The 21375-nt window shown below is 42.1% G+C and overlaps 3 protein-coding genes across 9 annotated transcripts in view; 2 read left to right on the top strand and 1 right to left on the bottom strand.

Moving 5' to 3' along the window:
* Window positions 1-2323, bottom strand: part of klhl32 (kelch-like family member 32) — a 36919-nt gene extending 34596 nt beyond the window's left edge. For 2 of the 4 annotated variants that reach the window (XM_082551220.1, XM_082551223.1), the window contains exons 1-2: window positions 2098-2323; window positions 678-793 (exon numbers count right to left, since the gene is read on the bottom strand). In XM_082551220.1, coding sequence (XP_082407346.1) covers window positions 678-700 — 23 coding nt within the window. In that variant the 5' untranslated portion in view covers window positions 701-793; window positions 2098-2323. Of the gene's footprint in view, window positions 1-677; window positions 794-1566; window positions 2078-2097 lie in introns of those variants that run through there. The other 2 variants (XM_082551221.1, XM_082551222.1) reach the window with 2 other exon arrangements.
* Window positions 2324-3090: 767 nt separating this feature from the next.
* On the top strand, window positions 3091-15200 carry fzd6 (frizzled class receptor 6). Of its 2 annotated transcripts, none has more exons than XM_082551465.1 (8): window positions 3091-3235; window positions 4495-4914; window positions 9972-10165; window positions 10249-10825; window positions 10934-11356; window positions 12535-12683; window positions 12801-13205; window positions 13347-15200. In XM_082551465.1, exons 2-8 carry the CDS (start codon window positions 4729-4731, stop codon window positions 13510-13512), a joined length of 2100 nt encoding a protein of 699 aa, XP_082407591.1. In that variant the 5' UTR covers window positions 3091-3235; window positions 4495-4728; the 3' UTR covers window positions 13513-15200. The 2 variants fall into 2 exon arrangements, with proteins under 2 accessions (XP_082407591.1, XP_082407592.1); XM_082551466.1 differs by having other exon boundaries at window positions 10934-11353.
* An 82-nt stretch (window positions 15201-15282) lies between these two features.
* Window positions 15283-21302, top strand: LOC309717338 (collagen triple helix repeat-containing protein 1-like). Of its 3 annotated transcripts, XM_082551846.1 has the most exons (5): window positions 15283-15490; window positions 16399-16476; window positions 18148-18366; window positions 18460-18676; window positions 20825-21302. In XM_082551846.1, the coding sequence occupies exons 1-5, from the start codon at window positions 15380-15382 to the stop codon at window positions 20965-20967; spliced, it is 768 nt and encodes a 255-aa protein (XP_082407972.1). In that variant the 5' UTR covers window positions 15283-15379; the 3' UTR covers window positions 20968-21302. The 3 variants fall into 3 exon arrangements, with proteins under 3 accessions (XP_082407972.1, XP_082407974.1, XP_082407973.1); XM_082551848.1 differs by lacking the exon at window positions 16399-16476 and having other exon boundaries at window positions 15283-15448; XM_082551847.1 differs by lacking the exon at window positions 16399-16476 and having other exon boundaries at window positions 15288-15490.
* Window positions 21303-21375: the final 73 nt, after the last annotated feature.

Below are 21375 nucleotides of genomic sequence, written 5' to 3' on the forward strand. Positions count from 1 at the left end.
AGTCGGAAGGCTAGGTAATGAAGCAATCAGTGTAGATGCTGGAGTTCTTTTTCCAAGTAAATCCCACGTGCAGCATCCTGCTGCTAAAAAAAGACTCCCTGATAACACAATAAAAAGATGTTTCCTTCTATTTGATTAAACTAAAAGAAAATACAACTGTGACCTGTTTTTGAAGGTTTAGTAAGTAGGTTTGGTACAACGGATTGGGCTCTTAGGTAGATAGGTGGATTGTCGCTCGTATAACCTTGTCTACATCCATATATTAAGTTAGATAAAAAAAGACACTGAATGGACAGTCCAGGAGAGAGAGAAAGATAGAGAAAGCTAGTAGAGCCTGCGCTCTCCAAGCACGGTTATTGAACAACAAATCGATCCTAAATAGATCTTTCTCAGCTTAAAATAAAGAAGTGAATAATGTCAGCATTGTTTGAAACTGTCAGTTGATTCTGTGTTTGGATTCTCATTAACATAGCAGTTTTCTAGTCTAGCTGATCACTCAAAGCACTGTTACACCAGTAGCCACATTCACCCATACATGCGTACACCAAACCACCATCCTTCCAATCAATGAACAGCCCGCTCTACCTCCTGATAAGCCACAGGAGGTGCATACACAGTAACGGTTCCTTAAGGGTTATTGTCTATTTTTGCCATGAGCTTTAGATGTGCGGACCTACCTGAGGCTCGGTTCAGAAGGCATACCCTCTTACAAAGGAAGTTAAGATGGAGGTGGAGGGGAGGTGCTATGTGGCTCCTGAGGACTGTAGTCTCCTCACTGGGCACATACATCAGCCTGATAGGACAGAACAGCATGTCAGCTTCACTCAGTCCATCTACTCAACAAAGCCACAATGTGACAGCCTCCTGTGCGACGTGTGAAGGGATGCTACCACACGTTACGCCTAATGCTGACTTCTCCCTTCTCTCCATTCTCTGTTGACTTTGACAATTGTTAGAGCTGTTCTTTGAAGGCCTTTTCTTGTAAAGCCCGGGGACTGCGACAGCCACAGGCAGCTAGGCTTCAGTGAAGTGAATCAACAAGGTCAGCACTTCTCTGAACAAGCTGGGAGTCCAAATTACACCAAGTCCTTCTGGTGTAGCTACAACCTTGACATAATGTGCTACACACCTGAATCTTGATATCCCACAGATAATGTCCAGCAGCACAGAGAGGTCACTCGGAAATCCAAGCTGCTCTGGATACTCTGATTGAAACCCCACTCGCTTAGTGTACAAATAATAAGCTGACCTGGGTCTTCTCATACACCTGTTTTACAGAAGCAAGCCTCTGTATGTTTGCAGTTTATTTGATAGAGCCGAGTGTACTGCTGGTTTAGGTGTCATCCTCAGTGAGGTTTACTTATCGATCCATTCACGACTGACCTTCAGATGTATAGCCACAGGTAAGTGTTACTTACATTACCCTTGAGTCCAGCTGAACACATGCTAAAAACGTGTGATCAAAAGCAAATAAAATTGGAAATCATAACTTCCTTGTCTCCCTAAATGTCTTCAGTGCTGTTAGAATACGAGGTTTTCATAACATATATCTAAAAATTATCTTACCAAGTGAAAAAATGAGCAGTGGGAGAGGTTAAACACGTCCGGAAGGCGGATAAATTTAGGATCTGATAATCGCAACAACTAGGCCATTGTTCCCTGCAAAACACTGTAATCTCCTGACCGAAAACGACCACAGTGCAAATGTTGTCTTTTACGCACAGAAGACAATTAGGATTTACGCACGAAAAGCGCGCGAGGGAGCTGAATTGAGGAGGAGGAGGAGGGAAGGTTTGGGTTGCCAGATAAGCAGATACCCTTAGTGCATTAAGTGTCACTTTGAAGAAAAATAATAAGAAAAAAAGCTCCCAGCTGTCAAAAGGTCTCCTAGCAACAGGCCAGCGCCTCGGTCCACAAACTACGGGGACGGTGAAGAGAGCAACCTCTCCTGTGCGAGCAGAATATCCTGTTGCATCCTTCGCAGAGCACAAGCACACGATCTGTACCAAATCCTACCCAGAGCACCTCACGGCTTTGGAGGAATTTACAGTATTCACCCCTCCTCCTCCTCTCTCAATGTGCCACAAGCTTACGCACCTCATATGAATGTGTTATGAGTCAGTCCCGTCCCCCTCTGGCGGCGCCTCCGTTACAGATCATTTGATCATTTGATGTCCGAGGTTGGGCTCCTTTTTTTAAAATCAGCTGCGACACGAAGGGAGGGTGCAGCGGCGACCAGATGCGCAGGGTTATCAGCAACACTTTATTGGTTACACTGTAGGACCTAAATTGTTACATTATAACCCCGCCTCTCCACGGCAGGTCACATGAATATGGACACAGTCGGGAGAGAGCGCCTCCAGGTGGATAATTGAGGCATGGCAAATTGTTGGGGATGCCTCTGCGTGTGCTACATGCAGTATTGTAGACACTACTGGGACACCAGGGGTCCTCATAGGATTTCCACGGGGTGCCCGGCAAATTTGGCGATACTACGCTGCTCCACTGAAAGTAGCAAAAGAAGAAATATAACACTGTGTAGTTGCACGCATCTGTGAGATCATTGTTACCCTTATATTTTTGATATCAGTATTACAGGAAACGTCAGTGCAGTTTTATCTGTATACGACTGCATTTTGTCACTTGCAAAACATCATGACACATTTTTAAATGGTAAAATCACCCACTTCCATCTAGTGGTAATTGTGGAAAATACAGAAATTATAGAATTATATTCTATAAGTTATGATTGTTGTAAAAAAATAGAAAAGTTGGTGTTTGTTAATAAACCCTCTCAGCTGTATTTTGCATTGTTTCATCCTTTATCTGCCGTCTGCACGTACGCGGCGTTTAAGTGCTTCCTGTCTATACTGACATTGTTACTCTCGTTGGGGCATTCAACTGCTAGTTTAGTGACCTGTAAAGTTAGTATGTACAGTACGCCACTCTTTTAAAGATGAACTTGCCCTTTAATTTTTTTTAATATAAAAGGCTATTATACACATGAAGTCTCCCACCCACAAACTACCGTGAAACTTAGATTTTAACTTAAAAAACAAACAAACAAAAAAACACTTCATATTTCCAATTGCACCTGAAAGCATCAGTTCCGAGCAGGACGGGAATAGTTGGTGGGAAGGTGCGGGAGCTTATCTCAGGAAACACGCTACCAAATTCCTCACCGGGCAGATCCTGCAACTATTCATAAAGTCAGCTAACTCTTGGGTATTTGGGGGTAAGTTTTCGTGTTTCGCATTTTTACCCCCTCATGGGTTCTTTCTGCTTGGTTGTGGCGAAGTTGTTTCGGCCCCTTGTCCCATGGCAGCGACCGAGGCAGGGATGTTGACTGCACTGTCTCCCCACAGCTGGTGTGTCATTTACGGGGAAACAAATGGCTTTCCTGGCCGCCGTGGACTCGCGTATTGATTTAAAACGTAATTAGCTTTGACATATGCAAGTAATTGGACAGTAATATCAACTTATTATGTCTGTTTGTAGCCATGTCTGCATGGTATGTCGAAGTGTTGGTGGAACGTGTCAAATATTTACCCTGCTAACTATTCCTGGTATATCGCTAATATGCTAACCAAAGGGCTTATTAAGCGTAAATTACTTTTTAGCTACTTTAGCACTATGAACCTCCTTGACTACATGCTGTACTTTGAGGACTGCTGAATATTGTTGTACGTGGAAAAAGGGATGCGGTAATATTAAGCGCTTATCATCAGTGATAAGATAATCATCAGAGAGACGAGTACCTATATAAACGATGTGTCTCTTTAGTCTCAATGGACAAGAATTCTGTGCAAACTGATCCAAAGCTAGCTTTGCTCAAATTGTTAAAATTCAGAATATAACCAGAAGTTATATCAAATAAATGCATAATCTGTGGGCCCCTTGTTAGGTCACCAGGAACAAGCCTAAACCTACACATACTCTGTTTTTATGAAAGGCAAAACATCAGTGGGAAAGTACAGCAGGCTGTCTGCCGTTCAGGTTTCTCAGTGGCTCGTAAACCAAGTGTGTATGTGGAACTCTGACACTTTAATGTGAAGTTTAATGTGCATCAACAAGCCGAGACTCATTCTTCTGAATCAGCATGGATCTTGCGCATTCCCCACCCTGTGTAAAAAGCATGCACTCGAAGCCTGCGTGGGGATTGACTGGATTTTGGTAGCTTGATTCCATCTGACTGAGGAGTCTCTAAGCAGTGCTTCCCAAACTAAACTTCTCAAAGATTTTAAGACCTCAACGGACTTGTAAGGATGCACTGAAATCATGAAAATGTGTTTATTTTTTAAGTGACGGAACAATGCATGCCAGGTTGTTTTCCTAAAACTGAAATTGTGCAGTAAATGAGGTACTATTGAAAAAGAAAAACCTCCTAAGCTGGGATTTCTGAAGGGATATCTTGCTGAAAATTCGGTTTGTGCGTCCACTTCTCTGTGTGTCTGAAAATATAAACCTGTGTCACAATAAGTACCTTCTTTTCAGGGATGTGGAATTCCTATCTGTGGCCTATAGGCACTTGCTGACTCACCATGAAGAAATTCTACCTGCTGCAGCGCCCACCAGCTCCACTGAGATGTCCCTGGGAGGAATGATACACGGATGACAGTCTGAACCAGGCCAAGACGTCCTCGCACGCAGTTAAAAAGAAACTCGAATTAGTTTATACACACACAAAAAAAGAACTGTGCACACGCCCACTCCTACTCACTCATCACAATGCTGATGCCAGGACCACTGTGGGTGTGCCTGGCACTGATGTGGGTGGGAAGCTGTCATGCCCACAGCCTGTTTACGTGTGAGCCTATCAGAGTGCATCGGTGCTTGGAGACGTCCTACAACATGACCTTCTTCCCCAACATGATGGGCCACTATGATCAGGATATCGCATACAACCGCATGCAGGTGAGCCCTCGTAACATTACACAACATTTATCTGTAGAAATCTGTATGCCTATGCATCGTGCAAGCATACAGTGATTCATTTTTATTTAAAGGTCCAGTGTTTTATAGATTAGGCGGGCCAAGCAAGCTAAGCATGTGAACAATTGTCAAAAATGATTCAACCCCACAGAACTTATTTTAAATTCTAGTAGAATTTATGTAAAATTAGGCTGAATTTGTTCAAAGTGTATATTGGGCTAATGCAGAGTTTATTGACTTATCCAGGCAGCCTCTGGCCCACCTCAAAGGTTCTCATCAGTCTTGGTTTCCATGGAACGTTGAAAAAACGCTTCCTCTCCTTATAATTGGAAATTATACTTCAGGCCACATTCAGCGATGATGAATATCATGTCCATATAATTGTCATTATTAGTGCCATCAGCGCTGTTTGTGGCTCCGGTTACTAATTGACGGTGTCTCTCAGCCCATACTGAAGCACATATTGATTGAAATATAATTACCATTTTGTAATGGACTTCAACTGACACACAGTATTTACCAGCCACAGTTTGTCCACAAATCACATCTGATTGTTAAAAGAAATAGCGAGTGATTAAACTGTGAATCTGTCCACTTAAATTCTAAAGGGAGGCTTTTAAGAAACCTTTGCGGTAGAAGAAGGCTCTGCTTAGGGTTCCTCTTACAAGTAAAAGAAGTTAAGAAAGAAGAACATTCTTAGTTATAACAAAAATGTGTCACAAGCTTTAATCACTGACTAAGTCCAAAACCAAAGTCCAAAAATCACAAAAACAAGAGGCCAGATGGGGAGCAAAACAGGTGCATCCACAGTCATTTCACAGAATTGTGCACAGAACTAAGCAGAGAAAACAACAAAGAGAAGGCCAGGACGATTTTTATTCTGGAGGCTGATTAAGGAATATCAGACAGGAGGGAGACGAGACACAGGTGTAAGTAATTACACACAGCTGAGCACAACCTGGAGGAGACCGTCAGGAAGCAACACACAGGACGTGAAGAAAATAAACTGTCAAAGCTAAAGAGGAAATAACCAAAGCAGACTTAAAGTTCTACAAGAGAAGAAAACACAAACCACAAATACAGAAATGAGACAAAGAAAAACACAGGGAAGAACATTATTACAACTACAAATACACAAGGCGTGAACCAGAATTTAAGCTATACAAAATGGAGCTTATCACTATAATAAGTATCTATAATAGAACAGCAACATAATAGGACAACAATGAAGCTAAATAGGGATTAAACACTCAATATCACCAGAGCTAAGATTCACAGTTTACTTTACAGGAAATCAGCTCAGACTCACCCTAACAATAATCGAAAGCCTGCAGCAGCGACACCAAACAGAAAGTACTTAATTAATAACAAGTAGAAATCCAAAAAACTCCATTCTCCCTGGCAGCCATAAGATTTCCACTGGGCTTTGCTAAAGAGGCAAAAATGCAATAGAAATGGAAGGATGTGAAATAGCCATCAACACACAGTAAACGTGGAACGGTATTTATCAGAAAATCCATGGCTCTCAGCCGATCAGTGGAGCCAACAGCTAATTCTGCACGCTAAGCTGAGAGGCAGCTTTCTTTTTTAGGGTAATCAACATTTTTCAGCTCATTACTTTTGCAATTTGTGGGTTTCTTGTTGATCTTCTGATAAGTCAAATCAGTTTAGGGTTTTTTTCTTCATTTGCACGCACTCATGCGATTGCATGTAAGTATAGGTGGCTATGGGGTGCATTTGGTCTTGGTATTGACTGTTATTGCGTGACCACTTTTCCATCCAATTAGTGGGTGATGTTCTGACTAACACCTGGATGACTGATGAATGGTTGAAATGAGGCATGTAATCCGAATCCAAGCTAAGTTAATTTATCCTTATGTAAGTAACGCCTTTATCGGTTTTGGAACATTATTATCGGCATGTTTAAAATACCATATGCAAACATGTTATCAGGGTTTTTGAACTTTCAAAAGTCAATATCCAGATTGGCTCAAAATATCCAGTGGTAATTCAGTGTATACCCATATGGAAAAGAAATAGTAAAAACTTATATGTGATTACTCATGAAAGTGGCCACTTTCTCATTACTTTTGTACATTGTTTTAGTAAGTATCCAAAACATACAAGTTTCACTATATAATTTTTCAAGGGATCTTATATCTGTTTTCACTCTTATATGCTTTTCATACAAGTTTCACACAAGACAGATACAAACTTTATAAGATTTATATATATCTTTTCCATATGGGTAATCTTGATTCAGGAAGAAAAACGACTTAATTGTGTTTGTTTTCAACAGAATAAACGTACAATTATAACAGAAAGCACAATCATATATATGTTTGATGGTTGTTGTTTGTTTTGTTTTTTCATTTCTCCAAAATTCTGTCTTCATCATTCGAAACTGCGGGAAAATCTCCTGTCCCTTTATTGTGTAAATTCAGGTCATGATTCAGATCACAGTGTAACATTTGGGCTGAGCTCAAGGACCTGTTGTTGTGATATAACTGTCTGATCATTTGTTGGCATCAACAAATTAGGAAAAATCTAACACAAGCTAAGAAGTCTAGCTGTATACGTAGAAGCACCTATAAGCTGTGCTCTTGTATAAAGGTTTATAGACTGTACTGGGCTGTTATGTGCTCCAGTCAGTATTACACAACAGAAGTCAGTAGACCATCTCTTAGCAACAGTAACTCTCAAATGACACTGAACTGGTGTAATTAGAGATTTACACCCTGCAGATTAAAATTTTCTTCCATGCATAGAATACAGAAATCAGTCTTCTTTTTCATAGTGGAAAAATATGCTTAATATCTGCTCAGATTTAGAGAATTCTAATCTTAAATTTGACTTCTCTTCAGACTAGTAGTGTTCTCTTTAATCACCACCCTTTGCTGTGACTAAAGTCTAAGTTTGTGTAACTGGTGTTTCAGCTTTGCTCCGTCAACCCTGTGGCACTTTGGCTAATGTGCTTTAAGACCATTTGTTGTCTTGCACATATCCTCAGCAGAAATGTTTCTCTAGCTGTTGCATCCTGTCTCCTGGCATTCCTGGGGGTTTGGGTTACGTGCATTTGGTGTGGAGTGTTGAGCATGATCTGTAGGAGTCTTTTGTGTGGCATCTGGCAAAGGTATCAGCTTCTTATTTCATGGCAACCTTGGCCACGGGCAACTTCAGTGACTTTGTTGTGAGGGCTCTTTGATTTCTGGAGGAAGGGGAGGGCCACACCCAGTCGCACACAAAGCCTGCTGTGCATACCACAAGGAGTATCCTCTGTCTCTTAATACCCCCCCAACACACACACACACACACACACGGTCCTACCTCCGCAGTCCTGTCTCCCAGGTGACAGGCTTACACTCTCTGGCCTTCATTCAACGTTAAATACTAAACATAGCCCGCTTTGAACATGTGCAATGATTTATCACAAAGCTCTGACGTTGGAATCAGGCAGGTTTCTGCTTTATTCTGGGCACAGTCCAGCCTATCAGTAGGATTTTCCGGAGGAGGGCTAACCTTTTCCTGCCCTTCCACTAGTGTTTGCCAGCTTTGGAAAGAGCAAAAACTTTGAAGTGTTAGAATATAGAGAGAATGGAAAGACAAACTGACACACTATAACGGACACTCGGGGGCCTTGAAAGTTTGAGTAAAACTTTGAAAAGTAAGAGTCATCTTTAAAAAAACAAAACAAAAAAAAAACTTCACTTAATACTTAAAGTACATTGTGCAGAAATTCTCTGCGAAGGATTTTGCCCTAAAGAGCAAATCAGCTCAAATTTTGCAGCTGATCCTGTTGGAAGGTTTTTGAAATGAGGGCAGTTTTTACAGTAAGTGCTCTAAAGAAAATAAAGGTCAGATTGTTCAGCCACGAGGAGCCTCAAGTCCAGGACCTCCAGAGGAGAGAAACAAGGACGCTTAATGTCTGAGGGGGCAAGCCCAGGGCCCAGAGATGTGGGCCTGGAGCCAGAAAAAGCAGAGAAGAGAAAACATCAACTAGTGCAATATGCTCAAGTGTGGTCGTGTGGATTTCCTTTGCGCATATCGGCAGTTTAGATTTACAGCAAGCTATCCAGTGATGAGGTCGAGAGTGTGGAGTACTCTGAAATACACACAATACAACACAGCACAACACACTTAGTCTGTGCTAATGCATGCCTGTCACTATTAACTGGTTATGTATTGAACATGCATATTACTCCAAGTGATGTAGCTGGTGTCGATCCAAAAATAATAAGGCTGTCCTCCACACATATCCTCAGCAACCTTCCCATGAACAGCTCTGTGCATTCCAGCCTTCTTGGCCTGTCCCTGGTTGTTTCCAAATGTCCGCACTCTCATTTCCTGCCACCTATACCCCCCCTTCCAATGCTCTGGTTGATCATGGTTTCCGGCCGATGAATGGACAGTTTTGTGTGTTACTATAGTGTACTGTTGCTTATGTAGCATAAATATTTTCACCAGCTTTTGCTACCCTGATCATTTGTAATCTCAGTGCTTATTATATTACAATGTCCAGTCATGCAGACTGCACTTATAACACAAGTAAAATCATTATATTTATGCCTCTTTTCCAGTTGCATTTACAAAAGTAATTTCACAATCTTACAGGTTACTGTCTGTCTATTTTTCAGAGAAAAATGTTTAAAAACTTCAAACTGTGCAGACTGCTACCTACACCTACTCCCCCAGCACAGCACAGTCTGTGGAAATACTGGATTCACCAGTGTAGGCAGACTGTACATAGCTGTAACATCATGAAAATGCTTTGGAAGCTCTTCAAAGAAAAGTTATAGCTGGAAAACTTAGATTTAAGCTACTTCAAAGGTTTCTTTAGGGAATGCTATATAACTCATGCACGCACATGTGAGTGTTCAGGTCACGAGTAGGGCTGTCAAGCCTTCAAATCTATCAGTATATTCAAAGTTCTCAGGTGATGTAACTTGCATCTAAACGTAATGGAAGAACAGAGTGCAATAATAGTTGTTATAATGGAAAACCGATTTTTAATATAGTATGTTTAATCTCTTCAATTTCAGCCATTTATGCCCCTGATAAACCTGAAGTGCTCTCCAGATGTCCACCACTTCCTGTGCCAAGTCTTTATCCCAGCATGCACCGAGGAGAATAAGGTGATCCACCCCTGCAGGGAGCAGTGCAATGCTGTTCGGTCCGACTGTGAGAAGAACATCCACACCTTTGATGTCCCCTGGCCTCCTGAAATGTGTGAAAAGTAAGAAAATATCCTTCCCCGGTTTCATTACCCACAATTCATGTTGAGGCACTTATCCTGTTATATTGTTATTTATGCTCTAGATTGGACCTTTGCAGTGTGCCTGGTTCTCCAGCCCCTTTAACCACCCCAGCAATCTCCTCATCCGCTAAGAGAGAGCTGGGCTTCTGGTGCCCATTGCAGCTAAAGACCAAGCCAGGTCATGGCTCATCATTCCTAGGCGCCCAGGACTGTGCTCCACCTTGCTCCAACATGTACTTCAAACCCCACGACATAGAATTTGCAAAGAGCTTCATCGGTGTGTGCTCCATCATCTGCCTGGGTGCTACACTCTTCACCTTCCTCACATTCCTTATTGACGTCAAACGCTTCCGTTACCCAGAGCGGCCCATAATCTTCTATGCTGTGTGCTATAGCTTTGTCTCGCTCATATACTTCATCGGCTTCCTGCTGGGAAACAATGCAGCCTGCATCAAAGCGGCCCATCCTGCTGGGGTTGACACAGTGGTGTTGGGCTCTCAGAGCAAAGGCTGCACTCTGCTTTTTATGCTTCTCTACTTCTTCTCCATCGCCGGTATCGTCTGGTGGGTTATACTCACCATCACCTGGTTCCTGGCAGCCGGCCCCAAGTGGAGCTGTGAGGCCATTGAGAAGAAAGCGGTAAGGTTCTTAAGTATTTAGGTTTGTTTCCTAGTAGCAAATAGGAAGCAAACACAACAAGGAAATATGTGCAGTTACAGCTCAGTCAATATTTTTATTTTGTCTAAGGTGTGGTTCCACTCTGCTGCCTGGGGGATCCCTGGGGCACTCACTGTCATGCTGCTGGCTCTGAACAAAGTTGAAGGAGACAACATCAGCGGAGTCTGTTTTGTGGGGCTCTACGACCTGGATGCGCTGCGCTACTTTGTACTGGCGCCACTGTGCGTGGGCGTCATAGTCGGCCTCTTCCTCATCCTGGCAGGTATCGTTTCTCTGAATCACGTCCGACAGGTCATCCAGCACGACGAGCGCAACCAGGAGAAGCTTAAGAAATTCATGATTCGCATCGGCGTGTTCAGCTGCCTCTACCTGGTCCCGCTGGTCACCCTGCTAGCCTGCTACACCTACGAACAGAGCCACCGCAGCAGCTGGGAGAACACCTGGATAAACGACCGCTGCCAGGAGTATAGCATCCCCTGCTTAAACCAGGTTGTTGTGACTTATTCATTCAGTAAAGATGGGGTGAAAGTTTAGGACAAGCTTTTTTTAGACTGCTGAAAAAGGGCAAAACCAAAGCACAGTGAAAATTTCATAAAACTGATCAGGGCTCAGAAGGATCCAAAAGGCTCATCTGTTTAAAAATCCCAATTATTAAATATCTATAATGTCCTGCAGAGTACAGGGATTCCAAAATCAAGACTGTTATGACAGATCAGTGTGGAAGTAACAGACGTCTTAGAAGCTGCGGTACCTCAAAAATGTAGTGCAGAATACATGAGTTTTCTTTAATTTATTAAATATAATTTTTCCACATTAAAATAAATAAAAACAAAGAACAAGAGGTCTTTAGATGAATCACAATTTAATGCAGGGTTATAAATTTTAAAAAAGATGGTGGGGAGAAAAAATTGGCATCATCAGTTTGTCTCAAGGGCCAAATAAGCACACTGTTTCTCCCTCTGTTATTCTCACAATTCTCTTTGGAGCCGTGTACAATATGTCATGTCTCAGGATATGTTTGACAACATTAACACTAACACAGCATCTTGTAATGGGGGTGTATCCAACATAAAGTAATGTCAAACTTCTGCAAACATTAAAGCAAAAGACTTTAGAAATAATTCCCACAAATCCCCAAAACATAAAGGTGCAAGTCCAAAACATATGGACATTATTAACCATTTTTTCCTCCATCAAGCCAGTTGAGCACCAGTTTGTTCGGACTTCTGTTTAGGAGCGACCAAAATTCAAGGTTTTCCAACAGGAGTCTCTCCAAGCTCAGGAACTGGTGGAGGACGACTGTATTTCCCAAGCAGTCTGCCGCACACCTTCAGATATTTCAGTGGCCAGGTCTTTGTCCTGTTGTTGTTTCATACAGCATGTAGTGCCCATGTTCGGTCATTTGGTGGTGTGGTCCAAATTCATTAGAAGTGCTTTAGTAGTGCAAGAATTATACATCAGTGGATATCTGTATGGTATGTGGAAGATACAATACGTGAGCTTATAAGCGCTGCAGTGGGAAATAGCTTAGTCTTGTTTTGACAGTCAGTACCTGATGCCTGTACTGGAAATGCTTGACTTTGTCTTAAGTAAGAAATTGAATTTTTTAATTTAACCAGTTGCTCTAAATCACAAGGATCTCATTACCATTGAGTTTGTTACTGTTTTAGACCACAGATCATGAACGCCCTGACCTCTCCCTGTTTCTGGTGAAATACTTGATGACATTGGTGGTTGGCATATCTGCAGTATTCTGGGTCAGCAGTAAGAAGACCTGCTCTGAGTGGGCCTACTTTTTCAACAGGACCCGCAATAAAGAGTAAGACACAACTCTGACCACAGCAAAACACGTGGAAGATCTTTCACACAGTCACTGATGGAGTGAGAATACAGTATTCTAGATCATGTGTTTAATGCCATGTCATGTGACCCACAGCCCCATCAGCGAGAGCCGTCGGGTGCTCCAGGAGTCCTGCGAGTTCTTCCTAAAGCACAACAACCGGGTTCAGCACAAGAAGAAGCACTACAAACCAAGCTCCCACAAACTCAAGGTCATCTCCAAGTCCATGGGCACGAGTACCGGAGTCACGCCCACCAGTGTCTCCACCACCAGCAATCAAGGCACCTCTGCCTTAGGCAACCATGAGCCCCACATGCAAGGTTCACTGTCTGAGACCTCAGCCAGGGAACACCTGGACCGAGGCACCTCCAGTCGAAGCTCGAGGAGAGGGGAGAGAGATAGGGAAAGAGAGAGGGATGGGGGGGAGAGACGCAGCAAAACGGGGAGCTCCAGTAAAGTCAGCAGTCGCTCAGAGAGCTTGCACAGAGTGGCAGATGGGAGGTAAGTAGGAGAGGTGTGAGATGCCATTTTTGAAATGTTAAAAAATTGATTGTATATGTACAGTTCCTTACATTACATGCACTGCAACATCAGACAAGCATTAACCAGCAGTAATCTGTGATGTGTCCTGGCTGGTTTTAGGGCAACTCCAAGGAGCGAGCTATCAGAGGTCAGGCACATTCCCTGTGAGAAGCAACAGCTTTCAGCTTTAAACCCAGCACACACCAGCAGCCTCCAAGACGCCAGCCACCAGATGGTGCTCCAGGTGCCTGAGGAGCGCAAGGACCCAAAGGACAGCAGCTGCTGAGATATCTGACCTTTCAAATTTGTCTGCTCATCCATCCACCCATCCATGACACCAGTCACATGGGAGTCATGCTTGATGCTGGTTGTTGTTCCCATTGTGGGATTTTATTGAATACACTGGAGTGACTGAATGGAAACAGACCAAAACTTGTATTTCAGATGTTCTGAGGGTTAGCCCACATCTAACGGTGTTTGACGATTTAGTCTGTTTAAGTCATGACTTTGTCTTCCAGCTTTACTCATTGTTTGACCTGAATGTTGCAGCAGCACAGCTACATGCATTGAGTCTGCTGTTTTATAACTTGTGATTTCAGTGGCATATATGCATGCTAGTAAACGATTGCAATATTTATGTAAATATTCTCTTTTTTTATATCTCATATATTTAGTCGTTCACTGGACTGGTCGCCACACTGAGAGTTTAATTGTTAAGGTGAAAATATTGCCAAATATTGAATCCAAGGAAAGTCTTCCTGTGATAAAGTGTCTTTAAATGTCCTATTGTTCTTAAAACGTCATCCTGTAAAACACACTGTGTGTCACTCCTTTGAGGCGTACTCTTAAACTTGATATAGCTGATTTTCAGAGAACTTGTGATTTTATTTTGAATACTTTTCTTAAAAGAGACATATATTTTTCCATTTTCTGGTCATTTCTCCATGTTTTTGTTACAGAAATGCATGCTGTGCTGAACTGTCTTCAAAGCTGTGAATTTTGGTGAAATACAGCTTTGAAGCTTTCTAAAAGAATGTATTTTTGCTTAGAAAATCTTGTCATGATATCTGAGTTTTACTTCATAGTTACTGTGGCTAGAGAAATCTATGACATCATTGAAATACCAACAGAAAATGAACAAAATGAACTTGGCTTATTTCAATAATACTATCGATCAAGTTCATCTTTACTTTTTATTACTGTGTTACTTTTCTCTTTTGGAATATTGATGAAAGAGCACCTTTAAGTTCAATTTTTTACTAAATTGATTAGTTGGAAATGATTGAAAATCTAATGCATGAGTTCATGTTTTTTTAAAACTTAAAGGCAGAAATTAAGATTGGAACGTGGATTTAAACTGAAAGTACGAGTGCATGGACATGGTGGGGGAATGTTTTATTTCTGTAAAACCATAATCATGATATTTCATTTTCTGATACCAGGGTTATATATAGTTATCACGATATCCCTATAGTATCAACAGTGTATGAAATCGACGAAACAAAACAAGTTTTGCACTATTTGTCATTAGTAGCATTATCCACTGATTACTAAGTTGTCATAAATAAATAGAAAGATTAGTTTTGAGATCATTTTTGTTAAAATAAAAAAAAGACCACATGCAGCATCTCTACTTCAAGTACCTCCAGAACAACATCTGTGATTCATTAGGAGTGCCTTACTGTGCTGTCTGTGTGCTGTGTAAGGGACTGAGCTACCCCTCAGTTCACTTACATAGATTTATTTGGGAGTGAAAGGACAGTTTCAGTAACACTAAAAGGGAATCTTGTATGTTTTCTATGTTATGTTCCTATTCTGACATGTGGATGAGGGTCTTTCTTATGACGTATGTAGCTCTACTGTAGTCTTATCAGTACTCCAAACATTTTTGTGAACTTTTTTTTTCTTTTTAATATAATTTTCTACCACTGTTGTTTCATTTTGATAAAATATTCAATTAAACATGGAAATGAATGTGACTGTGTGTGAGTCAGTTATTAACCCTAACGTTACTCTCACAGCTATGTTTTCCCTAGAGTGCATTTCAGTGAGGTGACTGGCTCCTTCCCCCTCTCCTGGTCCAGCCCTCTGGGCTATAACCGGCTGGAGTCGCGCAGAACGCACGGTAGTCGGCCGTCTCTGTCGCACGCGTGATGTCTGCTCTCGCTGTCCGCCTGCTGCTGCTCGCCTGCCTGGCTTTGCCTCTTTATGCGGTGGAAAAGGTGAGAAGCAGAGGCTACCGAAAGGATCCTGACGCCGACAAGGTAAAAGGGGTTAGATAAGATTACCGTGTAGCCGTTAACGACAGCTTCCAAAATAAGTAGACATGTGGCAGGAGAGGAGTGGACAGATTTTGTGGCATTATAACTCTGGGAGAGAGAAAAAAGGCTCACGTCAACATGTAATTATTACACTCAGCTTTACCGTCATTTAGTTGTTTTTCGGTGCATCCCATTTAACATCCACTGACTATTTTGCCTATTTTTACAACTCATTCTGGGCTTCTTTTTTCTAGCGCTATGCATTGCTATTTTTAAATTGTATCTTTAAACATTAGAGGGAAGGAAAAAATGTTTTAAAAGATTTATCCACATGTAGAATAGTGTGGACAGCAGCACATCAGAAAATCCCACTTTGTAGCTGTTATACACTCAGCTGCTTTTCTATTACTCCAGACCAGATCTGGCTGTCCTCCACGACTGAGTGGACATAAGGGGGGACTAAACAGGAAGTTGTGGTCTGCCTCATACTGTTTGCTGGCCTTTGTTATCCATCCGACTGTTTGAATAGTTTATAAGTGGGTGCAATTTGGGCAAAAAACTTAAATGTACGTTTAAAGCTGGGTAATATGATATTTTTAACAGTGCCCAAGGCAGCGTTCAACTGTTTAATTTCACAGTCCCACGATACCTATCAATCTTACATTGTTTATGCATAGGATTTCATAACCCTCAATGATGCATCTGTTTAGTGATTGAAGGAACCAACTGGACACACAGATGTTGAATCTTTTAGGAATCAAACAGAAGTGAAACTAGTATTTATTTTTCTGGACCCAGTCGAGCCCGCCCAAGCAGTTTCTCTTTAATATTCCACAACCGTGACCACAGTGATTAAATTTTAAAAAAGAAGAAAGGAAAAAAAAAAACCTTATGTCACCATCTGTGTCTAGTGCACTGGAAACGATGCCGAAAAACCCAACTGCACTAGACACTCTGGAGAAGAAAGACCTGCTTACTTGGCCAACATGGTAATCACGAAAATACTGCTTTGCATCTCATCGGCTTCCTTTCAATCTAAAAATCGCGCAAAGCTGAGCATTATACCCAGGCTCCGCTCTGCATGCTCCAGGAGAGCTTCAGGCCCTGCTTCTGTGTTGACTAACGCATAAAATGCTCCTGATTCCTCAGCTCTTCGGGCCAATTGCAGCCTTTTAGTTTTCCAGTTACAGTAGCAGACTGTACGCGACTAATATTCAGCAGGGCTGGAGTCTAATTCATGCAGGCAGCCAGCACCACTATAGAAAGAGCAGACTGGGAGCTAATATAAAAGTCAGCTGTGTGGCGAAGTGGACAGAGGATCCATTCATTACTCTGCTTTGAAAGCTCTCCAAAAATCTTAGTAAAACACCAAGACTTTTTCCTTACCCAACTCCAAGACTAATGGGGAGTCCTTGCATCGTTTCCACGTTTTGCCACCTAATTTTGCCAAGGTGCATGAAAGCCATGCTTCCAGCTTTATTTAGTTTCATGCATACAAACCCACAATCTACTGCTGTCACCAGACACTTCCCAGACTTCTATACAGATGATGTCAGGTCTCACATCTCCAGGTTGCTCCAGCGTTAGCCGTGTAATGGCTAAAACAGACACTGGACCATCTGTTTCACAGCAGCTGATGATAAATGCTCTGACTCTCTAACTTCCAGGCATTTTTCAGATTTACATCATCTGAAATACTTTTTTTTTTTAACTTCACCCCAGAGATTCAAGTCTGGTTAAGTCTGGTTAAGATGTTGGTGTTTTTCTTTGCAAGCTCCTTTGACCATGTTGGTGTAAAAGCTCTTTGTTCTCCTCCTCTGCTTTTTTTTTTTCTTGCCCTAATGCCTTTTGGACACATGCCCCCCTCCTACTCTCCATAACTACTTCACAGATGCATACTGAGCAAAAGGGCAACAACGACCTTCCAAAAATCTGCAAAATGCTTTCACCTTTCATGCTTACTTAAGGGCGAGGAGACATTTCTGTATGTCAACTTGTGTCCCTAATTGCTTACAAAGGAAAAGCCACCTCCACCTAAAAAAAGCTTGAACCTACACGACACACTGCAATCTACTGGTCAGAGCGTCCCTTTGAGGAACACGTTGGGCAGATCTATTTAGATCCTCATTGTGTCTATATTTGCATGTGGTAAGGCTTGGCAAGCGCCCCCCCCGTCTGTGTGTGTGTGTGTTTGCGTGGGTTTGAGTCAGCCTGAGTAGGATGCTGCGTCTGTTTAAACATAGCAGAAGGTTCAACAGGACAATGAATCACATTAAGGGATGAGTGGCCAGACAGCCACTAATTTACGCCACTGCCGAGCCTTCAGTTCCTCATTAACAGCAGAGCTATGTTTTGCTTGCTCGGCGGCTTCATGGTTGTTGGTCATGTTGCTTTGGCTTGATTTGGATAACACGGCTTTTTGCACTTCCTTCAGCACAGTTGTTTGTGTGATGTGTAATCTGGCTCCTTGTGTGTGATGGTTGGATGGATGGCAGCATTTAGGTGTCTGTGGTGCATGCAGTTTAAACAGGGATTTAACCTCACTGGAAGAAAGACAGTCTTAAAACAGGAAGTCTGATAAAAATAGATTCTGTTGTTATCATGTTGTTGTAGTATGGTTTTGTTTCACTATGTCCTCTTCTCCTTGTTTCTTTTTTCAGTATGGCAGCTGCCTGCAGGGTCCAGCAGGCACCGCTGGAAGAGACGGTAACCCTGGGGCCAACGGCATTCCTGGGACGCCTGGTATCCCAGGCCGCGATGGACTGAAAGGCGAGAAAGGAGAATGCGTTACTGAAGTTTTTGAGGAACCCTGGAAACCCAACTACAAGCAGTGTGCCTGGAACTCGCTGAACTACGGGATCGATCTGGGTAAAGTGGCTGTAAGTATCTCACTGTATCTGTGGGGAATGCAGGCATTTCAATCACTGCAAACACACATTAAACACACACTTATGCTCCATTCTGCGTCGCAGGACTGCACGTTCACCAAGCTGCGCTCTGACAGCGCCCTCAGAGTCCTCTTCAGTGGCTCCCTCAGACTCAAGTGTAAAAACGCATGCTGCCAGAGGTGGTACTTCACCTTCAACGGAGCGGAGTGCACAGGACCACTGCCCATAGAGTCAATTATTTACTTAGACCAAGGGAGTCCCGAGCTCAACTCAACCATCAACATCCACAGAACTTCCTCAGGTACGACACAGACTCTGAACAATACTTGTTCCCACCTCACGGTGCTAGTAATGCTATGGAAAGAAACATTAAGTGAAGTGGAATTTCCTGTATTAATGTCAGGTCTTCATCCAAGTCCTAATTATGAACAAGCACAAAATATTTTAGCTCATAACACATGAATAGTTGCACTCTTTTCGTTCATGTTAGGAAAAGCAATGAACCCCTAAGCCAAGAGTGTCAAACATAAGGCCCAGGAGCCAGAATCAGCCCAGTAAAGACTCAAATCTGGTCCTATTTCACAGCTTTGGAAAATGTGAAGAAAGGCAAAAGTTTTGAATTTTTAACTGTATTTTCATAGGTTTTACAGGTTTATCAGTACTGATAAAGACCTCCCCCATGGCCATTCATGCTACACCAAAGTCATTAGGTATAGGATTTAAAAAACATTTTTCACAGTCAACTGTAGAAATTTCTTTACAAAAAAACCCCAAAATGATGATACATAATATAAAAAAAGAACATTTTCTATTTAACATGTCCATCTCTTACACTTTAGCCTGAAGAATTGTGCTGACAGGTTTTTCTCTTCCGTTACAGAAGCATTTCTTTATCACGTAGAAAAAGAAAAAACTAAGATTACCTGTTAAAACTGTGCTTCCTTTTCTTATTTTAACATATCTTGGGGATCAAATGTGCAATTAAACTTCTTTACACTGACAGAAATGGGAATTCCACTGGTCAGGCTCACTTAAGATCAACAGGTTTGACTTCCAAGCCCTCGGCTGATGGCATCATCAGAGTTGGAGCCAGGAGTTACCAATTATTCCAATTAGTGACACTAGATTGGAGGCTCTAAAGGAGAAAGCAGGGTGGTGGCACCATGATGTCTTAGAGCTCTTCTGCTGCCTCTGGGCCTGCACAGCTCACCATGCTGGCTGGAGCAATAACTTTAAACATCAAAGTCAAGCTAGTGAAGAATGTCTTCAAAGAAAATCCACCTTTTAGAGAAACCAAGTCAGAGGACAGAACTTAAAGATAGGAATAACCTCAAGAGAGCCGTTCACAACAGACGTCCTGAGAAGCAGTTGTGTGAAGAGTGACACGAATTTCCTGTTGAACATTTTTTAGTCTGTTGCTGCTGCAAGAAACTGTTGCTTCCCACCATAAGAAGAGAGAAAAAAGTCCAAGCAGTAATTAAATCCAGTGGTTCACATGAAGGACATAAGGACGCTTAGATTTTGTAGTTTACATTTTTAACTGTACTTCAGACCAATTCATGTTTTGTTGTGGTTTTTACACTAAAATGAAAACTGTGTGCACACTCCAGCAGCTAGTTAAGCTACAACAAAGTCAAGAAACGGGGGAAACAGCTAGTTTCTCCCATTTCTTGTAAAAATACATTTAATGTATTTTTAATACATTAAATGTTGTTTATTAGCCTTCTGCGACCTGATGTGCCAAGGCTGACATGGCAAACCAAGCCCCCTTCTTTACTGCGATTTGGGCGAGTAACAGCAGCTCCAGTTCTTTCAGAAACTGAGAGATGAACACCTGGAGACTTTCTGGAAAGTGCCCAAAAGGGCTTGTATAGATGTGTAGAACAGTTCACTTCTCAGATTCACAGTATTAGAGCATTGGATTCATGTGCCTCACACACAGTCTGTGTGTGAGATTTACAGCCAAAAACATGTTGGGACAACCTGTCTCAGCTGCAGGTTTTGAAGGGTTAAAGTTTTTTGTTGTTTTTTTAAGAAAAGACTGGGTTATTATACGGGGTTATCAACTGAAACAACAGTTGAGAGCATCAAGTTTCTGCTCCTCAAATTGTTCATGGAGGAAGTGAAGAAGCCACAGCTCACAATTTATCACCCTTTTTTGCTTTGGGACTTTTAGAAAGTGAAGCTGGCTCCACCCCAGCTTCAGTCCTTTTAAGCTAAGCTAATGAACAGCCTTAAATGAACTGCACAGACATGACAATAGTGTTGACTGCAGACATGAAAGATTACATGGTTTTAATTATTTTTTGTTTCTGTTTTTAAACCTGAAAGGCCCAGTTTTTCACCGCTGTGTCAGAAAACAACTTGTCTCGGCGTTCGGTTTGGGTGTTCCCTGAAATTCATTTGCACCGTCTTCTCTTTTTTTCCCTCTCCGTCTCTCTCTCTGCAGTTGAGGGGCTGTGTGAGGGTGTCAAAGCAGGGCTGGTTGATGTGGCGGTGTGGGTGGGGACCTGCGCTGATTATCCAAGAGGAGACGCATCCACAGGCTGGAATTCCGTATCCAGGATTATCATAGAGGAATTGCCTAAGTAAGGAAAATAAAGCAATACGAATGGGAGGGACCTAGTTTTGGTAGCGTGACAGCATGTTATCCGACGCGCCACAACGATCAGGTGTGGTTTGCTGAGGCGTCACTGATGGGAACGTGAATATTTTTGAGTTTTGTTTAAATGCTACACCCGTCGACAAGCCTACGATTACTGTACTTTTCTGTCTACCAGAAATAAACTTTGTACTGTAGCTTTTTCAGCTTGTGGCTGCCGTTAAGAGTACAGCAACAGACATGGACAGTACCTTTAAACTCTGTACTCCTGTGACCTGTTTATATGCATTATCACTGTTAATAAAGCACTTCTTTTTTAAGGAAATGTTACTTCTCACTTCTGAAACACTGCATATTTATTGCCTGTGCAACAACAAAGTAACATTTAATGTATTCAC

Source organism: Aulonocara stuartgranti (assembly GCF_965226115.1).
Source record: "Aulonocara stuartgranti genome assembly, chromosome: 11".
Lineage (NCBI taxonomy): Eukaryota > Metazoa > Chordata > Actinopteri > Cichliformes > Cichlidae > Aulonocara > Aulonocara stuartgranti.